The sequence below is a fragment of the Lissotriton vulgaris genome, chromosome 10, assembly GCF_964263255.1.
Source record: "Lissotriton vulgaris chromosome 10, aLisVul1.2, whole genome shotgun sequence".
Classification (NCBI taxonomy): Eukaryota; Metazoa; Chordata; class Amphibia; order Caudata; family Salamandridae; genus Lissotriton; species Lissotriton vulgaris.
This window is the reverse complement of record NC_141698.1, coordinates 829,874,610-829,896,830: the sequence shown is the minus strand read 5'-3', so window position 1 is coordinate 829,896,830 and position 22,221 is coordinate 829,874,610. Positions and strand designations below refer to the sequence as shown.

Below are 22,221 nucleotides of genomic sequence, written 5' to 3'. Positions count from 1 at the left end.
GCAAGCCTGAAATGCTGCCCCCAGCCCCCTTCTGCCCCAGGCAATGTTGCCGCAAGCCTGAAATGCTGCCCCCAGCCCCCTTCTGCCCCGGGCAACGCTGGGGCGGGCTGCTAGTACTATATAAAGACGGCTACAAAGAAATCTGGTGGTCTCAGAAAAAGAAGAAAAAACTGGGTTATCACAACAACTAGGATAACGAACACCCAGCACCTAACCAAAGTGAAATGAACACAGAAAATTCTTTACAGAGAAAGACCTTCGCAGAATGATATGATGTCCATCAACTACCAAGAGAGGTCAGTGTCATCACTTGGAGAACCTTCCTTCCTACCACAACTCCTCCAGATCCCTGGGGGAAGTTATATGGATCGGATTGCGACCAGGCCACATGAATAACAGAAGAAGGTGCAAGCAAAAATAAGAAGATGATTACTTAGTTATCTATTATCTCCTTTCTAGAATAGATATCAAATGTCTTGGGTGATGTAATTGTTTGTGCAGTGAGTGAGATTAAAAAGGATTTGGAAGAGAAAAATTATTTTAATCCCAAATCTCACTACCAATCCTATTAAAATAGTGCAAAAGCGGCTTTCAACAAATAGGCCGCTTCACAATATGGTCGACTAGTTTCAGCCTAAAGGGCCCCTTGCCCAGGCTTTCTTCAGGACCCAAGTATAAGATTGCTACTGCATTCTTTAAAAAAATATGAAATGTGCTAAAAAAAAAATCATCAAAGTACAACCTTTTGTGTAAAAATGCCTCATTACAAGCAGTGTTCTTCACACCTGCCAAAGAGAAGCACATACATCCTTGTTGTAAACTGATAAACCAATTTCAAATGCTCACCAAAAGTAGTATTATACAGCTAAATACATTTGCTTGCTATATAAATCACAGCTGATTTCTTTTATGCACGGCTGTTCACAAAACATATGCTGGTGCACTCACCTGTTTTGTATGAGATAAAAACCTCACCTCACCCGGTAGCAACTCCGGTATGGGAGACCCCGCCCTGTAGGGAAGTAAATGGAATATCTATTGAGGGTATATGACACAGTTCTCTTCGCTTTTGTGATTAAAACATGTCAAGGCGCTATGCTCAATAGTAGACTGCTTTTTTTACATGAAGGAAAACACCTAAGAACCCATTTCAGAAGACAGAGTTGTCTAGTAGTCAGATCATTTCTTATTCTAGCTACTGAATCCCTGCCGACTATCCAAAAACTATAGTCCCAGTATGCAAACAGTTTGAGAATTAAAAGGACATCGCTTATAAAATTACTTATAACACTCTTGTGCTGTTCATTAAGACCTGTGATAGATGTAAATTGAAAGTTTAGGTCTGTCAATTCAGGAGACGCCTTGTTTGTGGTCTGTTTCTTGCACTTATGTTATCTCAGTAGAGGCTATGGATAACTCGTAGATAGTGGTCATGTTGAATTATCAATAAGCCGCTCTGCGTATATCAATAAGCAACCACAGTTCAAAGGGTATGTGTTAGGTGTGCGCAGAATACAAACTGCTAGAAAATCAATTTAATAAGCGCTTTGAATATTGATAGCGGTTAAATAATTTTAAATGCATATATTGCCTACATTGGAAAAGATGTCCTACGCATACCAAGGCAAGCAATGCTTGGGTCCCGCGATTGTTTGGTTCGTTAACATGAGCGTGTTGATGCGTGCAAGTTCTGCCTACTATATAAGAGCCATCAAGATCATCATAGTATCTAGGACCCTCGATATGACGTAGTGCAGGGTGTAGACAAACTAAATTACGAAGATTACAGAAGCGAGAAGCGAGTAAAGCGCAGCACGCGTCAAAACACTCACCTATCCGTCGGTGCCTCGGACTCTCCTGAGTCAGTGGGAGGTTTTGAAGCACTTTGCTAACCTTCTTTTAAGTGGTTCATGCCTGTTTCGGTGCCGCATATTTGCTCAATCAAGAACTACAGAGTGATGTGATACAGACAGGAAGCCGTAGTTCTGAAAGTCAAAATGTGTGATATATCATAAGGAGGCTTTTACATGGACTGTTCTAGAAAAACCTTACATACCACCTTATGTGAGTGACAAGGCCAGGTTCCTCTTTAATAAAGAACAAAAATGGGTGTTCAAACTACACAGCGACACCAAGGGCTTGAATGATGACATACCATAGACAGCCTTATGACACTCAATGGCATGTCACATCATATCAAGGAGACATTGCTTTCCTGTACTATTCACTACCATGCATGCTTGGCACATTTTTGTGCTTAGCTAAATATTTTAAGTGACACACACTATAAACCCTTAAGACATCTTGGACAGTTGTTACAATACAAAAACTATGCGTTTAGCACTAGCACAAAGGAAGAGGCTTTGTATTATGCCCTGATTCGTATGTGTTGTGTAAAATAGCGTAATGTACTGAGTCCACTAATATAGCTGCCAACACTATGAAAATTGAATAATGAAAAAGAGTAAATAAAAATATAAAATAAAAACATGCAAAACGATGCATGTAAACACATATAAACTTTGCATAAATGGGTCTCTTCAGTACAAGTGCCAGAATATTTAGACCTTGTGTAGCCAATCTAACTTAAAAACGACCAGAGAATTCTATGGCAGGACCGGAGGCTTCGGATTATGCCTTACTTTCTTCACTTTATTTTTCACAGCAGCAAAGAAAAAACACCTATAAACTACTTTTCCCATGAACACTTGGGAAAACAGGAACTTAAAACATAAGTCCTTTGTCAGTCTCTGTAACCATTGCAGCTCCCATCATGCTCCTCTGCTGCCTCCTCTTCCTCTTTCTTCGCTGCTCAGCAGCAAGTTAAGTGGTTTTTCTTGTTTCTCCTGGGTTTTGGGGACTGTAAGGGTAGCGTTTTGTCCTGCTAGGCTTGCGCTGTGGTTCTTTTGCCTTTCAGAGCCCCTTGTACATCGCGGGACGCCTAGTGCGATCCTCACGCGATCTGGTAACCAGGAAGTAGTGCGGTGAGGTTCTCCCAACGCTAGGGGGGCGACCTGGCAACTCTGTGGTAGCGTGGGGAGAAAGTCGCTTTTATAGCGTTTTTTGCCTCCGGTGTGCCGATTTTGCCTCTGCCACCCGGATTTGACACCCCTGGGGGGTCGTAATCGTTATCCCTTGAAGGCATTGACGCCCTGTGTGGTTGTATGTGTCCGTTTTGAACACCCTGCGGAGTCGCAATAGCACCGGTAAATTCTGTGGTGCAGTGGGACGCTCTTCCGGGTTGGTGCCCTACTTATTTCTATCAGGGTGTTAGCGTCCCCTGGGGTTGCCCCCCCATTAAATTTGTGTGCCCTTGGGGTACCTCCACATCTCCGGGGTTCCCCCCCAGTGCAAGTTGGTGCCGTTGACGGTCTCTAGTAAAGGTCTGTGCCACTATTTGGGCCCCTGCAGAGCCTAATTTACCTTGTCATGCAGGCGGACCAGGGCCAGTACCAGGAGGAGGATCCTCTGAATTATGTCCCCTGGGACGATGATTTTTATCAGGCGGTAGATGATAGCATCTACAGGGCGGTAGACCAAGCTATAGTACCCCTCGAGCAACGGATCACGACGCGCATGGAGGAGGCGTATGCGAAACTTGTGGCCCTGATCCCTGCGCCAGCTCAGTCTCCTTCGCCTTCCCCCCGCCTAACAAGAAACCGTGTCAGGAAGGGGTGAACCCCGTGTTCTTTGAGAGAGTTAAGCGTGCATTTGGTTCGTCAGGTTCCTCAGACAGACACGGTGCCTCCCGAAGAAATTCGTGGCCACATATATGTCCCTTGACAGGACGCAGTCGAACATAAAGAAGGTTTTTCCCCCTCGGGTTTTTGACCGACTCGGACGTGGCCGGGGCAACAGCTCCGATAGGGGACAAGGCTTCGGACGCGGTCAATTCCAATCAAATGACCGTTTCAACAACTTCTACCCTACCAGGGGTCAGAGATTCCACGGCCGAGGCAGCAATAGAGACCAGCAACAAGGTGCTGGGAGAGGTGAGTGTGATTCCCTCAGCGAGTGTGCGGTAGGGATGCGCTTGGCGCAGTTTTTCCCGGACTGGGCTACCCTCACAAGTGACGCTTGGGTGCTGCAGACGGTCCAGGGCTTTCAGTTGGAGTTCCATGGCCGTCCTCGTCAGCTGCAGTGTCCCCGTCCCATTGTTTTCTCGCAGCGAGATGCGGAATTAGTGCGCAAGGAGGTTTCCGCCCTCCTTCACAAAGGGGCGATCTGTTGCGTGCAAGAACATCCCGGGGGATCCTCAGCAACCTCTTTTTGGTAGACAAGGTCGACGGAGGCAGTCACCCTGTCATCAATCTGAAGGACTTCAACGAGTAGTTGGTGTATCGCCATTTCAAAATGGAGGGGATTCACCTTTACGGGATGTTTTATGGCAGTCCGACTGGATGGTCAGGCTCGACTTAAAAGACGCCAATTTGGCGGTCCTAGATTTCCCTCCCCATCGCCGTTTCCTCCAGTTCAGGTGGGACGGTCAGGTCTACGAATTCACCATGCAGCCCTTCGGACTCTCCTCGGCGCCGTGGTGCTTCACAAAGGTGTTGCGACCGGCGGTGGAGGCCTTGCGGGCTCGGGGTGTCAGGATGATCGTGTATCTGGACGATATGCTGTTTATGGATCAATGCCTCAACCGGTTACTATCCCAGTTGCAGGGAGCAGTCAGCCTGCTCCAAAGCCTGGGTTTTGTCATCAACGAGAAGAAATCTCTTCTGGTTCCCGTCCAGTGTGCCACCTTTTTGGGGTTCAACATAGACTCGGTGTCCGCCACGTTGAGTCTTCCGGCCAGGAAGATGTCGAAGATCAGACACGAGCTGCGACAGTCTCTGGCGAGGCCGCTCATATCACTTCGCCACTTGGCGCGTTTTTGGTAGGCCTTCTGTCATCTCCAATTCAGGCCATTTTCCCGGGTCCCCTCCATTATCGTGCGATGCAGCGTCTGAAGACGTACCACCTCCGGGAGGGACTGACGTACTCACAGCTCATCCCACTGTCGAAGGAGGTGAGGGGCGAGATGCAGTGGTGGCTGTCTCACATGGAGGCATGGAAAGGCCGTGCAATCTTTGGGTCAGCCCCGGATATAGTCATCGAGTCCGACGGCAGTCGGTCCGGCTGGGGAGCCAGGTGCAGCGATTTTTCCACAGGTGGCGCCTGGTCTGCCCAAGAGCAGTCTTTACATATCAATTGTTTGAAGTTGCTCGCGGGATCTTTTGCCGTCCAATGTTGGACGAAGAACAGGGTGCAGTCGTGTGTCCTATTACGAATGGACAACGTGTCTGCGGTCCGGTATATCAATCATCTGGGTGGAACCAGATCCAAGTTGCTGGTGGACCTGGCACTGGATTTTTGGCATTTCTGTCTGGACCATCAGGTGTCGGTCACGGCGGAGTACTTGCCGGGCCAGCAGAACGCGGTGGCGTATTGGCCTTCCCGGCACCTGGAAGTTGGACCCTCAGGTCTTCTCTCTGTTGGCGGACAAGTGGGGTCCCTTCACGGTGGACCTGTTTGCGTCTCGCCTGGATCATCAACTTCTGAGGTACTTCAGTTGGCGTCCGGATCCGTTGGCGGAGGCAACGGATGCCTTCCTCCAGGTTTGGTCAAACGAGAAGGGGTACGGGTTCCCCCCGTTTTCAATGATAACGTGAGTGTCGGCGCTTCTGCGTCGTCAGTTGGCAGAGGTGGTGTTGATCACGCCTTGGTGGAGGTCTCGAGTTTGGTTTCCGGTTCTTCTGGAACTTTCTTGGGATTTTCCAATCCTACTCCCCCTGTTTCCTCACATACTGCTCAGTCCGGAAGGGACTCCCCACGGTTTGGTGCAGGAAGGATCCCTGAGGCTGATGGCTTGGAGGATCTCCGGCGTCGCTGGACGCTCCCTGGCCTTTCGGAAAAAGCAGAAGACCTGCTTTCAAAAGCCTGGGCAGATAGCACGACCAAGAGATACCGATCGGCATGGCATAGGTGGCGTCGCTGGTGTATGCGACGGGGTTTCGATCCCGTGGGGACAGATGTAGTGCAGGTCCTCAATTTCCTTGCCGGTCTAGCGGAAGAAGGCCTAGCCTATCGGTCCATCAATACGTTCCGATCCGCGATCTCGGCTGGCCATGATTTGGTGCAAGGTTCCCCGATTGGGGAGCACCATTTAGTGTGCAGATTGTTGAGAGGTATCCATCTCTCGTTGCCACCTGAACCACGATACTCCGTCCTGTGGGACGTGAACAAGGTTCTGAATCTGTTTATTTCATGGCAGCCGAATAGGTTTCTCTCCCGTAAAGAACTTACGGCTAAGTTGGCGATGTTGTTGTGCCTGGTGTCCTGCAGGCGGGTCTCGGACGTGCGGGCTCTTGACATCACGGGCAGAGTTTTTTCCCCGGATGGGGTGTCTTTTACTGTGCACAGACGAACCAAGACCCTTACTCGGGTTGTTTCATATCCAGCCTTTCCTGATTCCCCTCAACTGTGTGTGGTGCAGTGCCTCTGTGCTTATGAGGATATGACTGATACTCTCCCTCCGGGCAAAAGACAACTTCTGATTGCCCTACGTAAACCGTACAAGGCTGTTTCTTCCCCGACGATCGCCAGATGGGTGCGTTGGGTGATGCAGGAGGCGGGAATTGATCCCAAGCAATTTGGGGCTCATTCAGCAAGAGGAGCCATGGCTTCCAAAGCTTTTGCCCTTGGGGCTCGGCTTGAGGATCTGATGAGAGCGGCAGATTGGTCCTCAGATTCCACATTCAAGAGGTTCTATTTTAAGCCAGTGTTGGAAGTGGCTCGGCTGGTTGTCGACAAGCTTTGAACTGGCAAAATCCGAAGCCTCCGGTCCTGCCATAGAATGAGAATTTTCCTAGCCTACGTGCTGGTAAGTTCCAATTCTATTAAGGACTGGGAGGCGAGGATTATCCCTCCCAATGACTTCCTAGAAGTGGACCCTCCCCGTATGTAATGTAAGTAAATCATTCATAGGACTTTTTTATGATGTAGCGATTGTTGCTGTTGCACTGTGTTAGTTTATTTTCCTTTAATAAAACGCAGAGATAGTCGGAGTTCTGACAATGAGTTTTCTTTCGGGGAATGATGGTACCCAACAGGACGCGTGAGAATGCCGGAACATGGGCTTCGCGCGAAGAAAGAGTAAGAGGAAGAGGAGGCAGCAGAGGAGCATGATGGGAGCTGCAATGGTTACAGAGACTGACAAAGGACTTATGTTTCAAGTTCCTGTTTTCCCAAGTGTTCATGGGAAAAGTAGTTTATATTTGTTTTTTCCTTGCAAGTGAAGAAAGTAAGGCGTAATCCTCGCCTCCGAGTCCTTAATAGAATTGGAACTTACCAGCACGTAGGCTAGGCAAATTTTCATTACAAGATGTAAAAGCCCTGTACAGCGCAAGAGTATGCGCAACAAAAGCTATAAATAAGACCTAAATAGGATCTGGTATAGGATCAGTTAAAACTACTACTTCCAGGGTGAGTGATGCAAGATTGTAATCCCTGGAAATAGTGTTGCGTGATTAGCCTCCTTATGATAGATTGCGCATTTTGACTTTCAGAACTACGGCTTCCTGTCTGTACGACATCACTCTGTAGTTCTTGATTGAGCAAATATGCAGCGCCGAAGCAGGCAAGGTTAGCAAAGTGCCTCGGTACCTCTCACTGACTCAGGAGAGTCCGAGGCACCAACGGATAGGTGATTTTTGTTGGCGAACGCTGCACTTTACTCGCTTCCATTATCTTTGTACTTTATGTTGTTTACACCCTGCACTACGTCATAGCGAGGGTCCTAGACAATATCATGATCTTGACGGCTCTCATATTGTAGGCATCAACACGCTCGTGTTAACGAACCAAACAAACACGGGACCTAAGCATTGCTTGCCTCGGTACGCGTAGGACATTTTTCCCAATGTTTTCCAATGTAGGCAATAGACGCATTTAAAATGATCCAACCGCTATTAATATACAAAGCGCTTATTAGATTGATTTTCTAGCAGTTTGTATTCTGCGCACACGTACCCTTTCAACTGTGGTTGCTGATTGATATACGCAGAGTGGCTTCTTGATAATTCGACTACAGCAGTCTACTATTGAGCATAGCGCCTTGACATATGTTTTATTCACAAAGGCGAAGAGAACTGTGTCATATACCCTCAATAGATATTCTATTTACTTCCCTACAGGGCGAGGTCTTCCCATACCTGAGTTGTTACCAGGTGAGGTTTTTATCTCATACAAAACAGGTGAGTGCACCAGCATCAGTTTTGTGAACTGCGGTGCATCAAAGAAATCAGTTGTGATTTATATAGCAAGCAAATGTATTTAGCTTTATAATACTACTTTTGATGAGCATTTGAAATTGGTTTATCAGTTTACAACAAGAATGTATGTGCTTATCTTTTGCATGTGTGAAGAACACTCCGCTTGTAATGATGTATTTTTACACAAAAGGTTGTACTCTGATGATTATTTTTAGCACATTTTACATTTTTTTGAAAGACTGCAGTTGCAATCTTATATTTAGGTCCTGAAGAAAGCCTGGGCAAGGGGCCCTTTAGGCTGACACTAGTAGACCATATTGTGATGCGGCCTATTTGTTGAAAGCCGCTTTCGCACTATTTTAATAGGATTGGTAGCAAGATTTGTTATTAAAGTACATTTTCTCTTCCTAATCCTTTTTAATCTCACTCACATGCATTGCACTGACAATTCCATCACCCACACCATTTGATATCCATTCTAGAAAGGAGATAATAGATAACTAAGTAATCATCTTCTTCTTTTTGCTTGCACCTTCTTCTGTTATTCATGTGGCCTGGTCGCAATCCGATCCACATAACTCCCCCAGGGATCTGGAGGAGTTGTGATAGGAAGGAAGGATATCCAAGTGATGACATTGACCTCTCTTGGTAGTTGATGGACATCCTATCATTCTGCGAAGGTCTTTCTCTTTAAACACTTTTCTGTGTTCATTTCACTTTGGATAGGTGCTGGGTGTTCGTTATCCTAGTTGTTGTGATAACTCAGTTTTTGCTCCTTTTTCTGAGACCTCCAGATTTCTTTGTATCTGTGATTAAATGTATTGGGGATTAAATCTGTAGCTTGGTCTTTAAACTTTCCCTTGGACCCTTTTCTCACTTCTGGAGGTGTAGTACACATACTATATAAAGAGCCAGCTTCCTGCATTGGTGGTGCACTGGTGGGATATAATACTTGATATTTGTTGTACAACTCAATTAACAAGTGGCTCCACTCAGGAATCCAAAATAGTCTTTAGCTTAAAAATATTTTTTGTCTAGTTTTGATTTTTTTCTTCTAAATTGTTTAACCTAACTGTTAAGGCCTTGTGTTAAGTACCCAAGTTCAAACTGTTTCGAACTTTAAAGTATTTTAGAAGGCCTACGTAGATTTTTCTTTTCAAAGTTACTTATGAGGTTCCAACAACTTTAAAACTATGACTGAGGTAGAAGGTCCCTCCTAGGATCTCAACCTTGGCCCCTACAAAAGTCTTAAATTGATCCAATTTAAAGCCCTCTGCCAACCATGGAGATTAGCCATGCAGTTGAAACCCAATAAAGCACATCTACAAAGGTTGCTTGCAGAAAATGATAGAACCATGGCAGGAAAAAACCTGAGAGGTATGGGGAAATAGATGCTGAAGAGGATGATTCCATCAGCAACCCTACACCACGTAGTAGACAGTAAAATACTGATCTTCAAAAACTAGCTAAGAGGATATCCTGAGAGGCTAAACTCTTAGCTATAGAAAAGGAAAGAGCTGAGATGGACATAGGACCCATCTCTGGAGGCAGCAAAAAGTGGGAGAAAGATAAAGCGTTTGACCCTAAGATCCCCAAAGGGATTGTCCCTAAATATACAGAGGGTGAGGCTATCACCAAATGGTTTACAGCCTTTAAGAGGGATTGTAGAATGAGGAAACCCAGCCAGATGTAATGGAGCGCTCTACTCTGGGAGCTATTTTCGGGAAAGTGCAGAGCCAGGCTCCTGACACTGGATGAAACCGATGCAGAATCCTGTGACCTCATGAATGATACCCTGATTAAGGACTTTGTACTAACCACTGAGGAGTAAAGGATCAGGTTCTGGGAATACCCCGAGTCAGACCTTGATAGATTTTGTTGACTTCACAGTCAAAACACTAGGTGGCTGGTTAAAAGGGAGCAGGGTGCAATATTATGATTTGATTTATAATCTTGTTATGAAAGAGCATCTGTTAAGTAACTGTGTTTCCGATTTTTTTTTTTTTTAGCAGTACCTTGTAGACCTAGGACAACTTTCTCCATAAGAATTGGGAAAGAAGGCAGACCACAGGGTCAAGACTAGGGTAACTAGGGGGCTGGCTCTGTATATGATATTGCCATTAGATAGTAATGCCGTGCACAGAGTCCAGGGGTTCCTCCAAAAGTGCCCATGTCTCAATGTAAATCCAAAGTACTCTACTAGTGGTAGTGTGGGCAAGCAGCCTTTGACATTTATTGCACAACAGTGATCAATAATAAACACACAACTCAAGAAGGAGATCCAGACCAATTTTACAAAAATATACTTTGTTTTTTATTTTAAGACCAAGGTCATCGTAATAAGGTAAGTACGTTTTTAATTAAAAATCATTTATTTTCATTTAGAAAAATCGACATTTTAAAACTTTTCATCACAGTCCAGTGTTATCATATGGGGAAAAACAATATTACGGCTAAACAGGTAAGTACTGCACTCACAATCCCAGTCTTCGGAGCTATAAGTCAGCAAGGCCCAGGGGTCAGGTGAGTACCAAAACTGCACCACCAGCAGCACAGGCAGCCGGGTGCAGAGGTCAAAATCGGAGTTCGGACCAGAGCTTTCCAGTGGAGACTGGGTGCCTGGAGCCACACTGCTTGAAGGTAAGTAGATCAGGTGCAGGGGCCAAGCTTTGGGAGTTAAGTTTAGCATAGAACGGTACCAAGCTGCACCAACTATACACCACCAGCTGCACAGGGGCGAACGGGTGCAAGGTGCAATTTCAACGTGCATTTCAACAGCATGCGACCCCTCCCCCATCACATGTAAGTATTGGACAAGCGTATGTGTGCGGTGCTCAGTCGTTATGTCTCCCCAGGCCGCAGTCAAGGTTCGTATTTTTGCAGCATGCAAAAAGAACTGGCCTGCAGGTGGGTCATATTCTGCGGACAGCGTATCAAATGAAAGGAGAGTGCCCTCCGCATACAAGTCGCCTACTGCGTCAAGCCCTGCCTCGTGCCATGTCACTAAATCATTTTCGGATATTTTCTCTTTGCCTCTAGGGGTCCCTACTAATGGTATCAGCGGAGCATAAGGATAGGTATCGCGGGTCAGGTAGAGGCTCCTCCGATAGCACTTCTGGGCCAATGCTACATAGAGCTGGGACGGGCAGGGAGGTTTATGGCATGAAAGAAATGGTGTAGCTGGGACTGCGACCACGGTGGTGCCGCGGTTGCAGTGTCCGCCAGTTCCTTCCCACGTATCCACTTTGATACACACTGCAGCTGAGAGGCTAGATAGTAGAGTTCCAGGTTCGGGACTGCTAGGCCCCCACTGCTTGTGGGCGCATATATCTTACTTTAGGCTTTGGGTGGTCTGCCTTTGTTCCAGATCAGGTCTCGAAGAATGCCATCTAGGCTGCGAAGAATACTAACGGGGACGTATACGGGGAGATTTGAAAAATAATATAGCAGCTGTGGTAAGATGATCATTTTAGTTGAAGTGACGCGACTCCTCACATTCAAGGGCGGCGTTTTCCAAAAGCGCACCTGCGCTTTGATTGCCGTTATGGCTCTCACAAGGTTGCCATCTAATACATCAGCAAGGGATCTGTAAATTTAGACGCCTAAGTATCTAAACATAGTGCAGTGCCAGCCCGGATCCATTAATACTGACATCCGTTTCGGCCACCGTGTTGGTAAAAGAGTAGACACCAGACTTTGCCCAATTCACTCTAAGCCGTGACATACGTTCAAATTGTCAGAAAATGTCTGCTATGACCAGAGGGATTGCCTGTAGGCCCCTGATGTACAGGAGCAGATCATCTGCATAGAGTGATACTACATGTGTGCCATCGCCTAGCGGTATGCCCCAATTGTCTCTGCTAGCTCTAAGTGACACCGCCATGGGATCCATCGCCAGGGAGAAGAGCAGGGGCGACAGCGGTCAGTCCTGCTGTTTTCCTCGTCTCACTCTCTGTATTAAGTTCCTTCCCTGCTCATGATTACAGTTTTCAAGACCTCCCGCTAACGCACCTTTAGATCACCTCTTGGTATTGAACATGGGTCCACAACTTACTCTGTGGTCAAGATTTAGGCCCAGGTATTTGTAATAGCTGTTAATCACCAATTTTACATAGCTTAGTGACTCTTTCTTAGAGTGTTACGTTGCTTGTGGAATTAGTTCTCTATGAAGGGCTCGCACAAAAATGTAGGCAGGGTCAAACCAGAGTAACAGTCTTCCAGGATTCCAGTTTGCTGGATGTGATTTAAAAGGAAGTTTCACACCACACCAAATGCTCTGTAAACACTGTAAAACAAGTGTTAGCTACAGATCAGAGCCTCAAATTTATAAACCACTTTTGACCAGCCCTTAAGTTTGCAGTATTCCATTCTTTCAGAATTTCCAGGCATTTTACAAATTCTGATGTATCTCGGTATGGTGGTAATGGGACCTACAGTTGAGATATTCACCACACTCTTAGAAGATGTAACTTCTAACCCTACTTGCCCACCACTCTCTCTCTCTCTCTCCAGATTCCTGCAGATAACCCACGTATCAAACCAGGTGTATTTTATTAATGTATCTTGGTACAAACTGAGTGAATGGAAGTTAATGTATGGAAGCAAACTCCTACATTTATGTTGGCTGCAAGTGCACCTAGGCTTTTCTCATGTTACGGGACATCCCAAGAGTCTTCTGTGTGCTGTGCTAGAGGGAAACTTAGGATTACATCAGATATCTTGTACTATTAATACCTCTCCTTTGTAATCATGTCAAATGTTCTGGTATGTTTTTAACAACAGACGTTCTTCTGTGCCAATAGGATTCCCAAGGTAAGAGTTCTAGAAGATGAAGAAGGTTCCAAGGAGATTGAACTCTCTGATGATCCCTTTGATTGTATACAACTCAATGTGGAAAACGTACCATGCATCATCACTGTAACCAAAGTGAGTTAATTATACATTTGTGTTTTCAAAATGCCCATTTGTTTACTGCATGAACCACACTGTCTCATAAAATCAAAAGATAATATAAACTTACAAATGCGTTTTTTTTATTGATGCCCTTTTTTTGAATTCACACAGGAGATTAAGAAACTTTCATCTGTAAGTAAATACTTTCTCAAAGCCCTAGCTTGTGCTTTCTAAGTTTAGTTCTCAAAGACTTATTGTGTGATTCCTGAACATTCAGTTGGGTGTCCCCAGTCTCCAGATTTGTCTTGTGTTAGTGGGCCAAAACCTAGATTCCTCAAGCATAATTACTTATTTAACTGGCCTGACTCCTGAAAGGCTGCCATTGGGCTCTAGTAGCTAAGACCGCTTTAGCGTTGTATTTTGATTAAAAACTAAATTAACCATCAACCAGGAAGGTCTTACTTTTTAGTGAGAGACTTTGCCTGTAGGCTATTTTTGAAACTTCCTTTGTTGTACACTGTGTTGTTTCTGTTCATGCCAGGCTTTACATTTCACACTACTGAGAGCTATATTATTATTTGTCTTCTCCCTTCTTTTTACAAGTACTTTGGAAAAAAAGTCCATGTGACTGTTCTCTAAAGGGCAGCTCTCCCCACGGAGTGGAAACGAGCTTTGGCAAAGCCAATAGGTTTCCCCTATGCGCTTTGTCAGTGTATTTTAGACATTATCAGACCTCGAAAAATCTATTCGCCCACACGCTATGGTGAGTAAGATTTTATCAGGATGCGCTATTTGTAGGGCTTACTGACCCTTTCTGGCAAGCTGGCAAAGAACAGGTGTTCTGTTCACTTACAAAGTGAATGAGCAGGAAAGATGCCTTTAAATCTTGTTTTTATCTTGACACATTTTCACTGAGTTCAGGAACAAAGGTCAAAAGTCAGTTCATGTCTTCATTCTATTAACTTTGGAGTCAAAAAAAGAAAAATAGAGAATTTTGAACAGTGAACTGTCTGAAAATCGAGATGTACGAAGAGTTTGAAATAAAAGGCTGTAGGATGTCAATTTTCTTTTTCTAACACAGCATTTAAATATCTCATAAGTGAACAATGTATTAAATCAAATTATTTTGGAACTCTGATGAAAAACAAGATTTTAATAGGATGAAAAAAAATCGGTAAACTTTACTTGGTAATGTGCACATGATAATCATTTTTGCTGAAACCCAATTTCCAAATTTTGTTTATATGTTATATAGTTTTATCAGCAAAAACTGCATGTTAGTGCGAACGTTTGTGGCAGTTTCAATAGAAAATGTGCTGTCTGTAAATGACCGTGACCTACCACATCATATTTTAGTAATATATTAGTTAAAAATGAATTTTTACACATTAACTGAAAAACATTCTTGCCCCAGCCCTGATGTCAATGCTATTAGTGAACTAATAGGCAAGTCAGGTGTCATGTGTAGCCTATATGTGAGCCAGATTTTTATTACATATGAAGCAAACGTTTAGGGCCATATATATGTAAAAGTAACGCAGCAATTTACCTTGTTGCACTGCGCTGCTTTCCAGTGAAAGGGCAGTAATGGCCCGTATTTATTACAACACAGCTCATTACTGTCCTTTCCCCAGCTCTCACGCACAATGGGCTGTCTAGCGCTAACGTAGGCTCTTGCATCATGGTGCAAGGTTTGCCTTTGTTGCATGCAGGATTGTTTTTGTGTGCAGGACGAGGCACCATCCTGTGCAAAAACAATCTCCTGAAGCATATTTCTCTATGTGTGCTGCATAATTTAGCACTCGCAGAAAGGGGAAGTAATAAGGAGAAATTTGTTCTTGTTATGCCTGATTTGGGAAGGCATAGCATTTTGGCTCATTCCCAGGTCTACCAGCAATAGTAAATCTGGGAAAAGCGTCAAAATCCATGGGAGTTGTGTGGAAACACTCACGCAGTGCCTATGGAACTCCTTTCCAGGGCAGAGTAATTCAACACAGCGATTTGCGCTGCCTTGCATTACCCCAGATTTATCAAGCCACTTAGGGCCACGCAAAGTGGCCTTGTGTGGCTTGATAAATCACATTTTAGGGTTTGCGTCGCACATCCACCACGGTGCATTCAGTTCAGTTCAAGAAAGCTTTATTCGATTGTAGAAGCAATCATAAAAGCATACAAGCAATTAATACCACTAATTCATAAAGACCATAGTAAACATGATACATAATGAAGTTAAAAAAGAAGTTGGTTTTAATCCTAAAATGTATAATTTCACTGTGCAATATAAACATTCAGATAATCATAAATTTTCTTTGGTGGAGCACTTTTTTCAAAAAGGATAAAATTCTCAGAACAGAGTTTGCATCGGCTAATAACTGTAAAAGAAACAGTGCCGGGCGGCATTGTCGTAGTCCAGCACTCCTCAGAAAAGGAACTAAAAACTTCTGCCCATCACTAAAATAAAACTTACAAAATAAAATAACATGAATCGTGGATTGGGGGGGAAATGGAATCACAAGGGCAAAGTTGAAGATCATGTGACCAATCATTCATGGCAGGGAAAGTAACTAAACTATGGAAGGTTCCCAGCCTAAAACGAGTTAATAAAAATCTATCGTAGGCTCCTGGGACAAAATACAAATAGGGTAGAATATTAAAAGTTGTTCAAATTAATTGATGATGAAGGACAGAGGGCTTTTGGATCTCTCCCGTCATTCTCTGGGTATCAAGCAGCATTAAACACTCTCTTCTCAAATCCTTTCTGGATACTACTTCAATAGAAGAGGGATTCGTATATTATTGTAACTGGCCCATGTCTTTAAAAATGTTATGCACATATCTCAGCCAGAGAATCTTCATGGCTCCTTCCAATTTTAATATGTCTGAAAGGATGTCTCTGTTTAAATTAGTCTGGGGTTTTGTCCACAACCTGTGCCATGCGTGGTGCATTCATAACACAAACCCTTAATTTATTAAATAAAACAAAAGTGTGTTTTTTGTACAGCAGAAATACTGAACTCACATATTTGAAGGTGCTATTGTGATAATAAACAAAACAGTGGCTCTGTAAAATAAAATATTTGCCTAGGATCATACAATTTCAGATCAGTTACCGGTCAAGTATATCACAGTTAGGTCGAGTAGATTATTCAAGTTGCTGAACCTCCAGGTCTAGTAAAATGTTTGTGATTTTTCACAGCATTTTAGCCTACCTAAATCCCATTATGTCATGTGCTTCATGGCTGATTGGTGATGAGGGAAATACTGCTTAGGGTGTAAATGCTTTTTGTCTGGCAGTGGCATATTGCCATCTGGTGCTTGCAGTCTTCTGTGCTCTTTGGGCACAGGTTTCACAGCAGGTCAGGTTTAAGTTAAGCTTTAAAGCTGAGCATTAACCATATCTATCTCCACTCTGACTGGCCACAGTAATGCCTTTGCCTTTAAACCTCAATCGAAACACATTGTATGACTCATCTGTTAACGTACAAATAATGTAATTCAATCTGCCAATTTCACTTTCCTTTTTGTCCCTGGAAGTAATTTAATAAGACCTGCTATCTCTTTGGCCCTGCAGTTATTATTGTTGGTTTTTGCCAATTTTCTGAATATTTACTGTTTATACTACCACATCATGCCCTATTAATATACTTATTATAAGTGAGTGTTTAAGCATGAAATGAGAAACACTCCTGCCCAGATAGCAGTGCTATTAATAAACTGACGGACAAGTCAAGGATCATGTGTAACCTATATGTGGGCTAGATTCTTATTACACATGGAACAAACGTTAAGTTTATTTATTCAAACAATTTTTTTTTGTACAGCAGAAATGCTGAACTTGCATATTTGAAGGTACATTCATATGTGAGAATGAAGAAAACAAAATATTTGCCTATCACACATTTTGAGACTGCTGTAGTAGTGTATGGGAGAGAAGCCACGCCCACTCTCCCACATTTGTCATTGGCTTGTGTCATTGTCCTCAGTAAATGCTGCCTTCGGATTCGTTAATAGGCTTGTTAGGCCCTACTTAGTACGGCCTTGTCTTCATTTGTACCCTCCCATGGCGACTGACCCCTTTACTTTGGTTGCTACTTCGGACCAGTTATTTTGTTTGTAAGCACTATTTACTTAATTGAGTTTCTCTTACTGCAGGCCGGACATGCGCTGCTTCAGCTAATACTGCTTATGTTTTTTTAAGCAGCACGGCCGCCCCCGTAACACGGGCGCCCCCTTTCGATTACTTTAACCCGCCATTATCTTGTCTGCTTCAAACCCCCCTCCCCCCACAAAGTAAAATGGATTTAGAAATGATTAGCAAAGTAAGTCATATGAATTCCAGGTAGCACATAATCCTGTGCTAATGGGCTGAAGTTGACAACAGCACATCTGGGTTACGTGTCATCTGTACTAAAGCCACCTGATGGGTTGTTTTCAAAAGCCTGTTTTATTAACACCACCAATACCACCGCCAATACTACCACCAATACCACCACCAATACCACCACCAATAACACTACCAATACCACTACCACCGCCCCATCGATACCACCACCAGTACACCAATAATACGAGAACCACCACCAATATCCCTACCACCACCAATACCCCGCCGTCACCAATACTACCACCTTCAATGCCACCACCAGTACCACCATCAACACCACAAATTCCACCACCAATAACACTACCACCACCAATGCCACCACCAATACCACCACCTACCCCAACCACCACCAATACCACCCATAATACCACCACCAATACCACTACCACCATCAATACCACCACCAGTACCACCACTAATACCAATACCACCACCACCAATACCTCCATCACCAGTACCCCCACTAATACCAGTACCACCACCACCACCACCACCAATGCTACCACTAATACCACCACCACCAATACCGCCAACAACCAATACCACCACCTCCACCAATACCACCACCTCAGTGCCTCTCACTCACTAGTAACAGCAGGAGCACTGTACGAGGCCGGAGCTGCAGCCGAGACAAATTCATTCCTCCCTCCATGCCTGCCATAATGCACAGTCTGTCCTGCACCAGGAGGTGAAGCCAGGGCCCTACTACAGTTGGAGTGTTTCTTATTAGGCCAAAGATAACAATGACATTACGCAATGCCACACTGCACTCTCAAATCACGGAGAGGGCAGGAAATAGCCCCTCCTCTCCCGCTCTTCTTTTCTGAGCCACAACAGTGTAATCACAGAGCAAAAGGTGTTGTTGGAGCCCTTTGTTAGTGTTTATAGCTCGGATCATATGTAACTCTCACTTGACACTTTGTGTCTGTGTAATTTACAACACTTCACATCTTCTTCACTGCACTATTTATCACTGCTTTGAAGACGTCGCAGGCGGGTCTCTTCCTCTGATATTTACAATCTAACAAGCGGTCGAGAAGGCGCTTAATTGCAATGCTATAGGCCTCGCATTTGTGAGAGTTTAAGCTATTAGTATTGTAAATGACAACGCCTTTTATGTATGTTTTAAAACCCAAAACATAAATAAAAGGCGTTATCATTTACAATGCCAATAGCTCAAACTCTTGTAAATGCGAGACCTTTTGCATTGCAAATGCTTGTTCTGTCCTGGGGTACAGCCTGCACCTGTCAACCTCATCTATGTGGAGCTGTTTAGTCTTCTTCGTGGGGAACCCTTTGTCCTTTTCTCCCTTTGGCATATTCCATTATAATTGTCACTGTCCCTCATGCTCAAGGCACTAGCCGATATTCTCTCAACCTTTGGTCTTGAGTTGAGAATGGAGGACATCCTTTCCCCGCCTTCATCTACACTCTCACACCATTTCTCCTTGCTTTAAAATTCTTTAAATGGTTAACACGTGAGGGGAGTGGCTTGAAAGGCCAACATGGCGGACGCACCATAATAGGAGCTCCACTCATCCACGCCACTAAATAACTAAACCAGCATTATCCTCTCCTGCTGAGCACATCGGCTGCACTGCCATGTATATAGAAGACCCGGCAGGCAGCCATGACGTGATTCCCAGATCTGGTGGCATATGAGCGGAGTAGCAATCGTGCTGGAGCCTGGCGCGGATCGCCGCAGGACTGGTGGCGGCCTTGTACCTCCGACTCGAGCTCCGTGTGTGGATCAACGGGAAAGGCTGAAAACATTGCGGCCCCCAAGGTAGGCGAGGGGTCGCCTGTGGCCCAGGGACTGCCTGTCTGGCTCCGGGTTGTGACAACTGCCCGGCAGACGTGTGGGCATGCGGCTACGTGGACCTGGCTTGCTGAAGATGCCCCCAGGCCGACTCGGAGTATAGGCCGCTCTTCCTGGCCCATGTCTACCAGAGGGGCGAGGGACCCTGCTGTCTGGCACAGATTGGACATTCTAGTCGCCCAGATAGGCTGGGCGGCCCAGGGCCCGAAAATCGATCCTTGCGGCTTGTGCCTACCTGCACAGGCATCGGCTTGTGGGCGGTGTGTGTGTGCCGGTGGCTTGGGACGGCCTGCCAGCTACGGGTGCCTCCTGAGGTGGACCTCTTGACGGAGCAGTCCCCTGGTCGAGCCTGCATCTCCCAGTTGCTGACGACAGCCACCTGAGCTGGATACCCATCGGACATGACAGCCTGGCTCCAACTCCTATCTGATTCAGTGCCCGCAGAGTTCACGGGGCCGGACGCCTGCCCCTCCACGGGGCAAACAACCCTGGGAATTGCCGGATGAATGCGCCGAATCATCACGAGGTGAAGAAGGCACCACAGGTTACGTGGGCCAAGAAAATCCACCATAGACCAGGAGGACGACTGGCTCTCGAAATTAGAATCTCCGGGGACCTGCGCAAAGCTACTGCCTGGTGCACGCGACCTGGCGACCCGGTGACAGCGACCAGGGGTGAACTACATGGGCAGCGGCCTTGCTGTGGGGTGCCGCCGGTGCACTGATGTAAATTGGGGGCCCGTGGTAGGCTGGGAGCCCGGCGAGTCTGGTCCCTACAACGGGGCCTACTTGGCCAGCGGTCGAGGGCTGCAGAGGCGGCCCGGCTTGGCCCGGGACGGCTTATGATCCGAGACACGTTTGATTCCATGAGGTCCGGCCTGCTGCATTAACTTTGAGAAATATAGCAACTGCCCAGTGGCTGGATGTCGTGGGACACCTTTGAGGACCTATCCCTCCCACCTTCCCCCGGGATAAGATCCGTGGTTCCGACTCGGCCGCCGGGTCGTCCATCGCCATGGGCAAGGATAAGCCAGGCAAGGGCCGGTACTAAGCAGAGTACCCTAGATCAATACCCCACGGCCTGAGCAGCACTACAGGGGGTGACATGAGCAGCACAATGCCAGACAATGCACCACTCCTGGAGGCCATCACCGAAGCAAGGAACACACTAGATGCCAAAATTGGCATGGTGGGATCGGAGGTTTCCTTCTTACGTCAAGATCTCTGGAAGGTGGTAGACCACATTTCCGATGTGGAGACGCGTGTGTCAACAATCGAAGGTACCGTAACCTCCCTGCAGAAGAAAGGAAATAAACTCACGGTGCTGACACAGGAATTGGCCTCTATAATATCAGTCGCGGTGCGCGACTGATATTATACGCGGTATCTCTGATAGGAATATCGATATGTGCAAAACCAAGAATATGAATTGAGACGAAGTAGACTGACTTTTGGTGCTCTACAGACCGTGCTGAAATTGAAAACTGGCGATATATGACTGTATTCAGATACTGAAATCTGATCTGCACGAAGGACGCACCGATATGCAAAAGGTTCTCTGTGTTAGCCATATGTGGAAAAGACAGTTCAGGCCCTGAGGAAGTCTTTGGGTTATACTCTTTGACGAAACACGTATTGGCTGTTGGCTGTGTTCTGTGTTATCAAGACTCAACATGTGCATCTACAAGTCTTCTTGATCATCTGTAAATAAGAAAATAAAAGACAAAGGATTGATGATTGCTGAATGTGTATACATGGACAATTGATTTGACCAAAAAAATCTTCTTTATTGATATTTGTGAATAATTTTATTTTTCCTGCTTGGGGTTCCTTTTTTGATTCTAGAAATTCTAAAGCATTGGTCCCATCATAGGACCATTAAGGTATGCAGAAACGAAACCACTGAGTGCTCCCCATCTTCCAGCTTCTTTCACGGCTGCACCACAATGTCCGAGTACACACCTGCGGCATGGACAGACGAAAAAAAACTGGTGGTGGTGTAGGAAGCTGGCTCTCTATATAGTGCACTAAAACTGAGTACACTGTGTAGAGAGTCCAGGCAAGCCTTATTGGTTAACAGGTGCTTGCTTTAACAATCCCAAAGTGCTCTATTTGTGGTAGTGTGGGCAAGCAGCTTTAGGATTATCAGAGGGGAGTGTTGATCAGTTGTGTACACACAATCAAGTAATCCGACACCAATTTATAAAAATAACACTGGTTTTTATATTTTTATTGATTATATTAGTTGAGGCACCAAGATTTTCGTGATTAGGTAAGTACTTTTTAAGATAGGTTTTTAACATTTTAATGGATAATGCTTTATCATATACTGCATACAGCCACTTATCAACAACTTAAAGGACTGTTCTTTTTGACTTAAGGTAAGCAGGGGCCAAAGTGCAAGGCAGCACAAGCAGGTCGGCTCCAGGGCGTCCAGGTACAGAGGTGCTTTTTGCCGTCAGGTGCCCTGTTTAAGTCAATGGGGAAAGTACTGGTAAGAAAGTTGCTGCAAGTGGGGACTTGGGATCAGTCCCGTTGAACCCAAAAGGGGACTCGGGTCTTGCACTCTCAGCGACACTATTGGTTCACCTGTACACTGAATGGGGGGGGGGGGCTCATGTGCAGTGGTGCTTTGTTCTGCAGGGTATAGTTGTGGAAGGCTCTTGAGGTTGTTGGTCTCCTGAAAAGAGGCTTCAGGCGGGCCTGGGGGAGCAGTTTGCTTAAATCGAATGTAGTTTGAGAAGGGGTGGGTGACCCAATATACCCTTGCGCGCTTGGGCTAATATTTGATACAATAAAAATGCCAACAAGGGATTTTTTTCTGAATTAGATCACAGGAAATTGATCACATAATCTTTTATACTTCTGATC

The 22,221-nt window shown here is 45.3% G+C and overlaps 1 protein-coding gene across 1 annotated transcript in view; it reads left to right on the top strand.

Moving 5' to 3' along the window:
- EXOSC7 (exosome component 7) overlaps window positions 1–22,221 on the top strand; it is a 102,068-nt gene that overhangs the window by 64,297 nt on the left and 15,550 nt on the right. The window contains exon 6 of the mRNA XM_086941754.1: window positions 13,058–13,181. Within this exon, the coding sequence (XP_086797880.1) occupies window positions 13,058–13,181 (124 nt within the window). The remainder of the gene's footprint in view (window positions 1–13,057; window positions 13,182–22,221) is intronic.